We start from the raw sequence: 13659 nt of genomic DNA on the forward strand, positions 1-13659 counted from the left end.
AGCAAGCAAATGTGGTAAAATCTTCAAATTACTGAATCTGGGTGATGGTATTAATGGGGGTTCATGTGTCTAGTTTTTGTGTGTGTTAAAAACTTCACAAGTAAAATTAGAAAACAAGGCAGTCACTTCTCTAATTGTGTAACCCTAATAATTTCACTTAATTACTCTGTGCTTCAGTTTCACCATCTGTAAAATAGAAATAATAAAGAAGCCTAACTCCTAGAGTTGCTGAATACTGCTGTTAATATAGGAAAGCTAGTTTAGGATTTTAGGGGATGTCAAGAAAACATCCACTCTGCCCTCGGAAGCATGGCACTATGAATGGGCATTACCCAGCCCTGTGACCCTGGTGGTGACTCCTGTAGTCTATGTGTGGATTCCAATAGGACATCGGTATGAAGGTGGTTGGCTTGAGAAGGTGGCGTTAAGATCAAAGACTCTTGCCTCACGTGACTATGTTTCTTCTTTTCCTTGAACAAAAATTGTCCTTTTGAGGTTTTGAAAAGTAGGATTCATTTCTGAAGTTACCAGCAACAGCTGAATAATAGACCAGATTAAAAGGTAGCCCAACTCTGGCCCTTATTTCTTCCCTTTTTTTGTTCAACTTAAGGAGTATATGTGATGAGCATCTGTATGGAAAGACATATTTACCTTGGTCTAGTACCACAGGTGATTAGACCATTGATTTGGATGCAAGGGGAGGGAAAAATCAGCATAGGGAGTACCACTGGCTTCTTCCTTTCTGCTCAGTCCTACCACATACGGACTTCATATGAGTCCATAGCTCATATGAAGGTTAGACCTAGGCAAATTTCAGGGAGTAATGAGTTTATACGAAGCAGAAAAGTGAAAGAGAAAAAAGAAGAAAAATGAAAATTTCAGGTTACCATAGTAAGGAAGACCAGGAAGTTTCTGGGGGCAATTAAACAGACTAACCCAAATTTATATAACACGATATGAACAGAACACTGCTGTACAAGTGCTTGGTGGTAAACGAGTTAAACACCATTAGTTAGTTATGTTTTCAGATAATAAACTGTATCCAAATCCTAGCTATTTTTTTTTGAGTACAAATCATACACACACACACACACAAACACACGCACAAGTAACAATAACCAAAAAGGGGAAAAATATTTGATGTATTTAGAGAATAGCAATTAGAAGGGCATTGTAATGTTAGAACATCATATCTAACTCTTTGTACTTTATTCCACTTCTAGAAAACCTCCAAATAAAAATAAATACAGACCAGGCACAGTGGCTGACGCCTGTAATCCCAGCACTTTGCGAGGCTGAGGCAGGCAGATTGCCTGAGCTCAGGAGTTCAAGACTACCCTGGGCAACATGGCGAAACCCCGTCTTTACTAAAAACACAAAAATTAGTCAGGCCTGGTGGCATGTGCCTGTAGTCTCAGCTACTTGGGAGACTGAGGCAGGAGAATTGGCTTGAAGCTGGGAGGCGGAGGTTGAAGTGAGCCAATATCGTGCCACTGTGTTCCAGCCTGGGCGACAGAGCTAGACTCCATCTCCAATAAAACAATAAAACAAAAAACAAAATAAACAGAATCATACTACTCATCACTTCTGTTGCTCACGCCCTGGTCTAAGCCACCATTACTTCTTGCCTGGATTACTGCAACAATCTCCTAACTCTGCTCATTGCTTCCACCCTTGCCCTACTACAAGCTATTCCCAACACAGTAGCCAGACTGATCCTTTTGAAATGTCAGATCATATCACTGTTTTTGCTCAAAACTCTCTGATGACACCCCATCTAAGAGTAAAAGTCAAAGTCCTTACAAGAGCCTCACAAATGCCTACAGATTTCCATATCACTTTCTTCCTTACCTGGCTGACTTCGACATTTCATTGCTTTCCATGCTGTGTCTTTTTCTTTTTTCACCCTTCATAAGCATTTATTACTAGGTAGAGTGTAAAACAATAAAGCTTCTAAATGGTGACATAAGAGAATATCTTTTTGACTTTGCAGGCTTTTTTGTAACGAAGTTTTTGTTTCAGTAGAACACAAAAATCTCTACCCATAAAGGAACAAAATGATAAATTGGAATTTTTAAAATTAAGAACTTCTAAATATTAAAAAATGCTTAAGGCCGGGCCTGGTGGCTCACACCTGTAATCCTAGCACTTTGGGAAGCCAAGGCAGGTGGACCACAAGGTCAGGAGTTCGAGACCAGTCTGGTCAACATAGTGAAACCCCATATCTACTAAAAATACAAATATTAGCTGGGTGTGGCGGCACATGCCTGTAGTCCCAGCTACTCGGAAGGCTGAAGCAGGAGAATTGCTTGAACCTGGGAAGCCGAGGTTGCAGTGAGCCGAGACCATACCACTGCACTCCAGCCTGGGTGACAGACTCCATCTCAAAAAAATAAAAATAAAAAAAGCTTAATACAATGAAAGGGAGAATTTGGTAATAACTACAACTATCAAAGGACTCATTTAGGACATACAGAAAGTTATTGGAGAAATACAAATTAAAAAATATAATATACTTGAATTAAAAACACTGACACTTGCTAACACGTTAGTAAGACTGTGGAAAAACTGGAACTCATATATATTACTGATGAGAGTATCAAATGGACAACCCATTTTGAAAAGCTTTTTGGTTATTTCTACTAAAGCTGAGCATATGTATACGGTATGATCCAGAAATTTCATTCCTATGTATAAGCCCAGTATCAATGCCTACATTAATGCACTAAAAAGAAGTGCACAAATATGTATGTAGATAGAAATGATCATTAAATACAAAAACTGGAAAAAATTCAAATGTCCATCAGCAACAGAATAGATAAATTACAGTCTATTCATCAATAAAAATTAATGAACAACTATTATGGTGAGGTCTCAGATATACAACATTGAGCAAAAGAGGTCAGATTCTAAAGATAACATACTGTATAATCTTGCTTATATGAAGTCCAAAAAGAGGTAAAACTTACCCACAGTGTTAGAAGTCAGGATAATGGTTACCTTTGAGGAAAAGGAGTGGTAACTGGTAGGGAGCACAAAGGGAACTTCTAGGTCTCTAGTAATGTTCTCTTTTTAAAAAATTAAAATAACTTTTATTTTAGAATCGGGGGGTACATGTACAGGTTTGTTACAAAGGTATATTGTGTAATGCTGACGTCTGAGGTAATAATGAATCCATCACCCAGGTAGTGAACACAGTATCCAGCTCTTACCCTGCTGCCTCCCTCTCCACTCTTGTATTCCCCAGTGTCTATTGTTTCTATTTTTATAACTCTGTGTACTCAATGTTTAGCTCCCACTTGTAAGTGAGAATATGCGGTATTTGGTTTTCTGTTTCTGTTTTAGCTTAGGATAATGGTTTTCACCATGCTGTCTCTAAAACATGCCAGTCGTATGTGCACTACAGAGCTACTCCACTTACTCCTACTTCTGTCTGGAATCACTTGTCCCAAATAGACACCTGGCTTGCTCCCTCCCTACCTTCAAATCCCACTTCAGCAGTTGAGACCCTCCTTAACTTCCCTATTTTAAATAGCAACACTCCTAAGTCCACCATTCCCATCTCCCTTCACTGCTTTATATTTCTTCGTAGCATATACTATCAACAGAGATATTATAATTTCACTTAATGTATTTTCTGTCTTCTTTTCCATAAGAAAAAGCTCTGTGATGGCAGGGCCTTTTGATTATTGCTATATCTCCAAATACTAAAACAGGGTCTGGCATTCAAAAATATTTGTTGAATAGTATATTTACCTTAGTTTATAAAAAAAATTAAAGTCTATTTAGCTACATCTCACACACCACAAATTTAGGGGGCAGACCAGTTTTCAGTGACATTATACATTAGGAATCCCTCTGAAACAACATATTTTCCCAGAAAACTAAAAATCCCATTCTCAGTTATTTCTTTGACGTAGTAAATAGAACCAGTGGAAAACCGCAAAATGCAGCTACCTTTTATTAGAGTTAATATAGCTAAGTCTAATTAGCTGTGGAAACAGAAAATAGAAACATACAACTTAGGTATGTATGTTAAGGCTGGGAGTGGTGACTCAGGTCTGTAATCCCAGCACTTTGGGGGGCCAAGGCAGGTGGATCATGAGGTCGGGAGATCGAGACCATCCTGGCCAATATGGTGAAACCCAGTCTACTAAAAATACAAAAATTAGCTGGGCGTGGTGGCGCATGCCTGTAATCCCAGCTACTTGGGAGGCTAAGGCAGGAGAATCGCTTCCACCTGGGAGTCAGAGGTGGCAGTGAGCCGAGATCATGCCACTGCACTCCAGCCTGGTGACAGAGTGAGACTCCGTGTCAAAAAAAATGTTTATTAAAATTCCACTGAAATGAGATATCTTGTTTTCTATACTGCACAAGAATTTCCTTATGAATTAAACAACCATCACAATTTTTTATTGTCTTATTATTCTTCTCAGACTCCTGTTGGGACTGTTTAGCACAATTGTGACCCAATGCTTGAGATTTCAGGCCTGATGACCTTGTTCTCTCTTCTGTGGGTCAGAATTGGGGAACTTCATCTATGGTAGTAAACTTTGGTAAGTTTCTTTTCATTCCAGAGGATCCAAAATTATTTCTTTGATTTAATACATAGGAACAACAGAAAAATGCAAAATGCAGCCACCTTAGAGTTATTACAGCTAAGAAGAATTAGCTATGGAAACATAAAGGAATACGGTTCTTTAAAAAGATGCTCTTAAAAACATTAAAATCTTTTCCAATTCCATAAAAGAGATCATGACATATATCTTTTTTCCTTTTTTAAATTAATAAAAGCTAAAATAATCCACTATCATTGCATGAAATTTTCTCAGGCTGGTTCTATCCTTCTTAGTCCACTTTCAGTATCATGTTTTAACATCCACATTATACTCTTTTAGTAACATTATTTCCTTTCCTCACAAATGCTAAAGAACGGTCATAGCCAAATAAAATGAACACAAATAGTTTAGAGATGTGTTGTCCAGTTCAGTTTTCTTCTATGGATGGAAGTGTTCTATTCTATGTTGTACAATATAGTAATCACTAGCCACATGTGACTATTGAGCGCTTGAAATGTGGCTGGTGGAACTAATGGGATCTTTAATTTTATTTATTTAAAATTTAAATAGCTATCTGTAGCTATTGGCTGCCATATTTGATAGTACAACATTAGAACCCAGAAATAAATAACCGGCCTACAACAGTATTCCTTATCAGCTTTATTAGGACCCGTTAAGCGGAAGTTATTTCCCAGAACTTACAATTCCATCTAAGAATTACCATCCCCTAATCTAAGAATAACTACCATCCCCAAAGCCCAAAGGTTACACACAAAAGGTGTATTTAAATAAAACGAACACTTACGGTTGTTATTTAACATGCTATATATTTTTTATTTTTTATTTATTTTTTATTTTTTTAACATGCTATTAAAAGATAATTTTAACAGTAATAAGGACAAGAAAATTGAGCGAGAAAGAAATGATGAAAAAATATTGTTTTTTCCTTTTCTCTTACTACCCACCTCCAACTGGTGAGTACTCTGGGCTATACTTCCAAAATCCATCCACTTTTTTTCATCTCTCCTGCCTCCATCATAGTTCAAGCAACCATCATCTCTTGCTTAGATTACAATAAAAGCTTCCCAACTTGTCTCCCTACTTTCTCTCTTGGTCCCTGAGTCGCTCATAAAATGGCCAGGGTGATTGCCTTAAAATGCAAATGATATTACATTATTCTTGTCCTTGGAAGTTTTTTCAGTGACTTCTATCCTTGGAATATATTCCGAACTTCATTAAATAATCCTACCCAATTCTTCCTTCTTCTACTTCTCAGAACTCATCGTGGCATCAGTTTTATCCTCACTTGCCACAGCCCTGTCACACTTTCTTTTCTACTGCTCGAACAGACCAAAATTTTGTCTGGCTCAAGACCTGAGTGCTTACTGTTTCTTGTGTGTGGAATGCTATTTGCTCAGGTCTTCAGATAGGTAACGCTTGTCATTCATGCTGCAGCTCAAATATCCTTCTCAAAAGAGGTTTTCCCTGACACTTTACCTAATGTTGCCACCTAGTGACTATTACATCCTTCTGTTTTCAGATTTTATTTTCACCATCTGAAATAATCTTTCTTTCTTTTGTCTACTTGTTTCTGTCTGTCTTCCTCCTCCAGAATGACTCCGTGAGAACAGGAAGCATGTCTTCCCTGCTTGGCACATAGTACGCTCTCAATAATTGGAGGAAAAAACCCTAGATTTTCTATAACTATCATTTTAGCTCCTAAATAAATTGGTCAAGTTTGGTGAACTCTCCCAAGGCTGCCTCAGAACTAACAAATTAAAATAGAGATATTTAATCACTCCACTCAAAAGCTGCTTAACACCCTCATTTAACACAGTCAAAAAATTTTATCTTTTTTTTCCTTGAGTTTTACACTCTATTCCATCTATCAGTTGCCAATACAGCTGTGGAATAAAAAGTCCTAAAACCTCTCATAGCAGCCTGCCAGGAGGTTAGTTTCTTTAGCCTTCCTTCTCAATAATTTTGCGGCTATCCTTAAGGAACCTCTTCGTCAGTTTTTAGGTAAGGAGTCTGTTGGGAATGCAGTGTCACAGGAAACTAATTCTTGAACAGGGCAGATTTGTCACAGGCCCAGTATATTTTAATATATTTATTCTGTAAATGGGCTTTTTAAAGTAAATAATGATAACAAAGAAAGCTCTCAGAGATGAAACATCGTTATACATATTTATTATACTACCACAGGAGAAATATTTCAAGGAAAGTAAGGCTAAAAACTGTTGGAGATAATACCTTCAAGGCATTTTCTACCATCTTAGGTAGTAATCTGAAATGTCCAGGGAATTTTTAACCCATTTTAAAATGCATTTTTAGGCAGGGTGCAGGGGATCACACCTGTACTCCCAGCACCTTGGGAGGCAGAAGTGGGAGAATCATATGAGACCAGGTATTAGAGACCAGCCTGGGCAACACAGTGAGATCCTGTCTGTATGCAAAATTAATAAAAAATATATCAGCCAGGCATGGTGGTGCATGCCTGTAGTCCTAGCTACTAGGGAGGCTGGGGTGGGAGGATCATTTGAGCCCAGGAATTTGAGGCTGCAGTGAGCTATGATCATGATTGCTCATCCTGAGTCACAGGGCAAGACTCTGTCTCAAAATATTTTTAAATATTTTTATTATTGTTTCTTGGTAGGAAACAATACAAAGGTAAGATTCTCCTTCACTGTGCCTGCCAAATCAATAAGACCCAAATCTAAGTATTATTAATAGATCCTTTTTTACTTACAGGGCATATAAGCAGACAGGGTCATGAAATGGTCAATCTACATACAAGCAGTTAGAGCTGTACACAGAATCTTAAAAAGAAAATCAATCTTATACAAAATTTCTCTGGTCTGTTATAATATGCATTCTTTTTTTTTTATTTTTTTGAGACGCAGTCTGGCTCTGTCACCCAGGATGGAGTGCAGGAGCACGATCTCTACTCACTGCAACCTCTGCCTCCTGAGTTCAAGCGATTCTACTGCCTCAGCCTCCCGAGTAGCTGGGATTACAGGCATGCACTGCCACACCCGGCTAATTTTTGTATTTTTAAAAGAGATGGGGTTTTGCCATATTGACCAGGCTGGTCTCGAACTCCTGACCTCAAGTGATCCACCTGCCTCGGCCTCCCAGAAAGTGCTGGCATTACAGGTGTGAGTCACCACCCCGGCCAACAATATGAATTCTTAACAACAACAAAAAAGTACTGCCCCTAACAGCATTTCACCCAAGAAAAGCTTATGTAAAACATTTATACAGCCCATAAAAGCATAAACCAGTTGAAGACAATGTGCCTATGGCTACTGTTCAGGTATTTTTAGTGACTGAGTCTATTACCTATTATCATAAATCTTACCATGGACTCTCATTTTTCCTAAGGAGTCTGAAATACAGCATTTCAATAGGCAGTACTCCACTTGACAACTGGACTAAATGCTAAAAATGCATTTATATCTATTTGTTGTTTTGCATTTCTAGGTACAATTTCTTATAGAACGACTGCAGAAGAAATTCAGCCTATGTGACCTAAAATACAGTTGAATGAGTATTTACTGCCTTTCTGTTCTTACTATTCATGAAGAAGACAGGTATCCTAGTGCCCTGTAGAAAAGGAATTTCTGAAACGTGAAGGACTGTGTGTTACCCTCAGAGAGGCACTTATGCACCTTCTTTATCCTTATTAGTTGTTCCTAAAACCTAACATACAGGTATGGCAACTATAATCACTATGAGAATACATGTACATATATAACCCGGGAACCAAGCAAAACAAAATGCCAGTTGTCCTCTCTGAAGATCAGCACCCTTGAAAAGTTCCCACAATTCAAGTTTATACTTTTAGTTATTTTCCTGAGGGACATGAAAATAACTGGAACAAAACAAAATAACAGTCTGAATTGTATGAACTGTATAAAGGAATTCAGCACAAAGCCTGGAAGCAGAATGCTTATGATCTGGTATGATTCACACCCCCTCTTTTCTACTTATAGAATGGCAGAAATCATAAAGCAAAACTATTGTAAATTTAACTCGGAAATGTAAAGAGCAATGTCAAATGTCCCAAGTCTATAGTTTAAGTGATTACACAAAGAAATAATAGGCTTTACCAGTCACTGATAAACAACGTGGTTTAAAACATTTTCAGATTTGTTAAAATTTAAAGGAAACTAGTCTTATTTACGGATTTAATATTCATATTAACTTTTCCAATATCACAGAGTATCTCAAAACGCTTTCAATAATAAAGATGAGATTAACTTATTTCCAAAAACCCTTTGATGTATCATTAGTACAAACAACGTGCAATTACACAACACTTTAATTTGAGACATATAGAATGAATATGCTACCAAAGCAGCATGACACACAACACCACGGTAATAGCAGATGACAAGCAAACTTTAAAATTAGGGATGATGGGTATGATGTTTTTGCATAGAAGTGATAGCTGACCCAGAAGGGCAGGCATGGGTGGCTTTATAGAGAAGCAGATTGGGATGCGAATAAAAATTGTAGGGGTAAGGAAGAGAAGGACAGGAGAATTAAGCTACAAAGGAAACATGTGAAATATCTCCGTTTTGCCTGTATGTTATCCACCCATCCAACCAACCAGTTATTAAAATACTTAAAAGGAACTAGACACTTCTCAAGTCTTGTTCTTACTTGGGTCAAAGGCACATACAGTGTTTGGATGGTTGCAAAAAAGTGCAATTTGATCTCAGTACAGAAAAATCTAATTGGTACTCACTCATTGAATTCACCCTCAACCTTGGTCTCATTAGTAAGTGCTCACTGACTGAAACTTTGCAACTTTTGGGTCAGTTGGTCCTCTAGCCATACATTCAACTCTGAGAAAGTCTCTAACCTAATCAAGACCTGTTTTTAGCTTCAATGTCTTGCGAAAAGCTGGGGAAACACACAGGCAACTGGAATAATGGAGCCATATCCCAGATACAACTTGGAGCTATATACTTATCTCTGTTCAGTATTATCTACTGCGAAAGTACACGCCTTTGGATAAAAACAACGCCGTACAGCAATGTGCAAATCACTTGATCCTAGGAAGGGTCGGGTTCCTTTCTATAAAACAGGGATATTAATCATTGCCCTGCCTCACAGTGTCACTGAGAGGCTCAAATAACACAGTGAATGTGAAACTGCTGAAGTATTTTTACTATGTAAGGTGCTCCTTTTGGGAACTTCTAAACTTTCTTCTAAGAAGAGTCTTACTGTAAGGTTCTTTAGAATATCCATATACAGAAGATCTAAATTAATAGGGTTTTGGAGGTGGCGATGGAGAAAAATGACTGGGAGCGATAATGGGTCAGAATATAAGGTTCCAGAATTACAGTGAAGTCCTGATGCAAAACCAGAACAGTTATGTGCTTACCCTTTGCAGACCCTGGCCAAGTCCCTCGCTGCCCACCCCCCTCCTCCGCCCAACTGTTACTTTTAGGTGACCTACTAGGGACAAGTTGAGTGTGGTGGTGTATGGGGAGGGACTTTCAACCCTGAAGATCAACTTCTTCCCCAATCCCTTTAACAAACACTCCTCCTTCTCTTCGGGCCTTGTTCAGTTAGCCGAAACTATTTCTGGTAAGAAAATGGCTGTTACAAAATTTCTTTTAGGCAGCGTCCTATGAGTACCTACTCCTTCCCTCACCATGAACTATTTCTAACAGATTCAGAGTCTGCAAATCGTGTTATGTGTATGTTTTGTCTCTTCCAAGGCTCACCCACAGGCCTCACCCTCCCAGTCTTAACTCTCCCATCTATAAAACGAAAAATGACAGCGCCTGTCAGCTCCATCCCACGGCCACCGAGAGGATGAATGAGTGCCTGGAAGGCGCCAGAAGTGGTGTCTGTTAAACACCCCGTCCGCCACTGTTTATAAAGTATCATGATGAGTCCCGTTATGCCTTTCCGCTCAAGGAAACCGCCGGGTTAGAACCAACACTCTCCGTCACTGAGGAAGGCAACGCTGAAGTTGGCCGGGCGCGTATTACGCACAGAATCTGTGTCGGAGTGCGGGGAAGGAGCGACCCCCCGTTACCGGGCGGGGCGGGGCTCGCGGCAAGCCTACCTGTTGTTCCGGATGCTGACCAGCACGCAAAGCACCAGCTCCAAGTAGGTGCGCAGCACTTCCAGCCAACGAGCTGAGAGCTGCAGGGCCTCGACTTCCTCCCCTCCGGTCCCGGTGTCCGCGCCACCTCCGTCGCCTGGGCCACCGCCGCTCAGGTAGTTCTCGGCGGCGAATTCAACACGCAGCTCTCGCACGAACCAGCCGCACTTGCGCATGAGGAATTCCAGCCGAGGCTGCTCCGCGGGCGAGACGCGGAGGCAGATGCGGAGCTGGGGCCAGAGGGCCGGATAGAAGAGGCACTCACGCCAGTGCGAGCAGGAGGCCGAGGCCCGCAGCCGATCCGGCGCCGGCAGAAAAGAGAAGATGTGCACGATCAGCTCGCTGGGCAGCGACGCAGCGCCCGCCGCTTGCCCGCACAGAGCCATCCGGCCCCGCCGCCGGCTGCCGGCTCCCGGCCGCCCCCGCAGTACCCGGAGCAGCCCCCGCAGCCGTCGCAGCTGCTGCAGCCGCAGCCGCCGCCACCGCGCCACCCGGGCGGCCCCGGCTCGGGTTCGAGCTCCCGGCGGTCGGGGCTGCGGCACTGACAAGAACAACAACATCAATGACAAGGAAGAAGGGGGCGGAACCGTCGTGGGTCTCGGCGGAACCAAGTAGAGCACAAGTTGTGGAGAGGGGGAAAGGCCTCTGCGGGCGTGGCCTGCCGGGAGCCAGCCTCCGTCCTCTCAAACGCTACTCACGTGCGTCCGAGGCCGGCACACTGAGTAACTGCACTGCCCTCGCTCGTAAAGTTCAGCGGCCCGGAAGCCTGAAGGCATACGGTGAGGAAAAGGCAGCCCTCCCTGCGCCGGTCGGTAGAGACAGAGAAGTGGTAGGAGCTGAGTTTGACGTCGCCGCTGGTGGGAGGAGTCCGGCGCGCACCGGCGCGACTTCCGGAAGAGGGGAGCGCCCGATTGCCTGTAGGGACGGGAGACGCGGCACGTGATCTCTGATGCACGCAGGCCGCGGGGCGGGGCGGGGCGGGGCTGGGCGGGGCTGGAACCCGCGCTTGGCGCCCCTTACGCCTTACGGTGGCCGCTGCGCCCCGTCACATCTGTAAGTCGGTTAATTTTGGCACTCGGTTGATGGAGGTGGCGGTACTCTGGCTTAGTGCGAGAAGTCGTCACGCTTCTTTGTAAAACTTTTCTCACTTTGGGCTGAGGACCCTGAGCCAAAGTGGCGGCATGCAGGGTGTTTCTCAGCCATCCCGATACCTGCGCAGAGTAGGGTTAAGAATTCCTGAGATTGCGCCGCTGAGAGGGAGCAGGCGGACAGGCGGGCTAACCCCGGCGGGCTATGCCGGGAGGGGCGGCGTGGGGCGTGGCGGAGGCCGCGAGTGGACCTGCCTCCTCAGTCCAACCACGCAGGTGGACTTCCGCGCACTCGCTGGTGTGTGGGGAAGCAGTGAGGACAGCGTCACTCTTTGGATTCAGAGGGAGAGAAAAAAATTGGCAAGTGGGTCTGAGATGCGCAGGTTGTTACCAGCCTCTTCTCCACAGCTTGAAGAAGGGTCTCTGTTCCCAGTGCTGAGATTTAAGGCTCTCGTTGAAAAGTTCACAGTCATGCAGAGCTTTGATTTTTTTTTCCTTTCTTCTTCTTTTTTTTTTTTTTGCCTGGTACCCCTAACTTAGATTTTCTAAACCATGTCCCTAACTTCACCACAGCCTACTGCAAAGTAAACTCTGGTTGCAAAGAGTGGTGAAGTCAGAAAAGATTAAGTGACTTTATGTAATAATCGAGGGTTGCTTTAGGGAGGCTGCCTCTTTATGTAATAATTGAGGGTTACTTTAGGGAGGCTCTGCCTCGTTCTTTTGTGGTAAACACCAAGACTTTTTGTGTGTGTGTGTGTGATTTTAAGGAGCGGAGAATTTAATAGGCAAGAAAGAAGGAAGAAGGCTGAAGGAAGACGCTCCCCCCTACAGAGACAGAGGGAGTGGGCTCCCAAGCCGAAAGAGGAGACCCCCATTGTTGATGTTCTTAACCCTTTGAGGGCAAAGCTCTCCGTTCATGTTTCGTAATGCCTTGCACATACCAGGTTGCCAACAACATGATGTGGTTTATCAATTGTGATAGGTTAGTTATCCGAGCCCCTGTTTGCAGGAGTTTTAGGTAATTATACCTTATTAATTTTAATGAACTCTTAGAGGGCGACCCCAGCCGTGGGTTCGGCAGGATGAAATACTACCCATTTACCAGTTTACAGACATTTAGGTCGTTTCCAGTTATGAATACTGCTGTGAACATTCATGTGCAAGTCTTTGTGTGGACGTACGTTTTAATTTGTCTTGGGTAGATACCTAGGAATGAAAGTGATGGGTCGTAGGGTAGTTCTATGTATAACTTTTTGAGAAACTGGGAAACTTTTTCCAAAGTGGCTGCATCATTTTTCATTCCCACCAGCAATGTATGAGGGTTTCCAATTCTCTGACTTTTTTTTTTAATATTCTAGAAATGCACTGTAATTTGAGATTGATACTTTTTTCTTAGCATTTTGCTAGCAATAAGCTACCTTCTTGGATATCATTAATAATTAGTCTTTAATTATTAGGAATGGTTCCTGAGTAAAATGAAAATATGTCAGTCTGCCTTAAATGAAATTCATTATTTTAGAATTTCAAACTTTCTTATTAAGTGAAGTGTGGTAGGAATCCTGTTTTAACAACTGTAAGCTAAAGAATTAGCTGTGAATCTTGCCCAGTTTCAGTAATAAATCAGTGAATTCCAATGGTTGCACAAAATTTATCAGGCCAATATATTTACTATTAATTAAATGTATATTGAGTATGTATATTTAGCATTTTAAGTGAGTTAGATTCTTTTGACATATATTCTATACTGCTAAAATAAAATTGACTCATATAGGACAGAATGGAATTACATTTTGTGAAGTTATAAAATCTGAGCTATGATTCAGAGTGTGGGAGGAAGTACTGACGTTATGAAGCTCCTAAGTACCTAGTAGTACTAAGCTCCAGG

The 13659-nt window shown here is 41.8% G+C and overlaps 1 protein-coding gene across 1 annotated transcript in view; it reads right to left on the reverse strand.

Moving 5' to 3' along the window:
• FBXO33 (F-box protein 33) overlaps positions 1-11246 on the reverse strand; it is a 34752-nt gene extending 23506 nt beyond the window's left edge. The window contains exon 1 of the mRNA XM_032179836.2: positions 10648-11246. Coding sequence (XP_032035727.1) covers positions 10648-11246 — 599 coding nt within the window. The remainder of the gene's footprint in view (positions 1-10647) is intronic.
• Positions 11247-13659: the final 2413 nt, after the last annotated feature.

Source organism: Hylobates moloch, unplaced genomic scaffold, assembly GCF_009828535.3.
Source record: "Hylobates moloch isolate HMO894 unplaced genomic scaffold, HMol_V3 SCAFFOLD_16, whole genome shotgun sequence".
Classification (NCBI taxonomy): Eukaryota; Metazoa; Chordata; class Mammalia; order Primates; family Hylobatidae; genus Hylobates; species Hylobates moloch.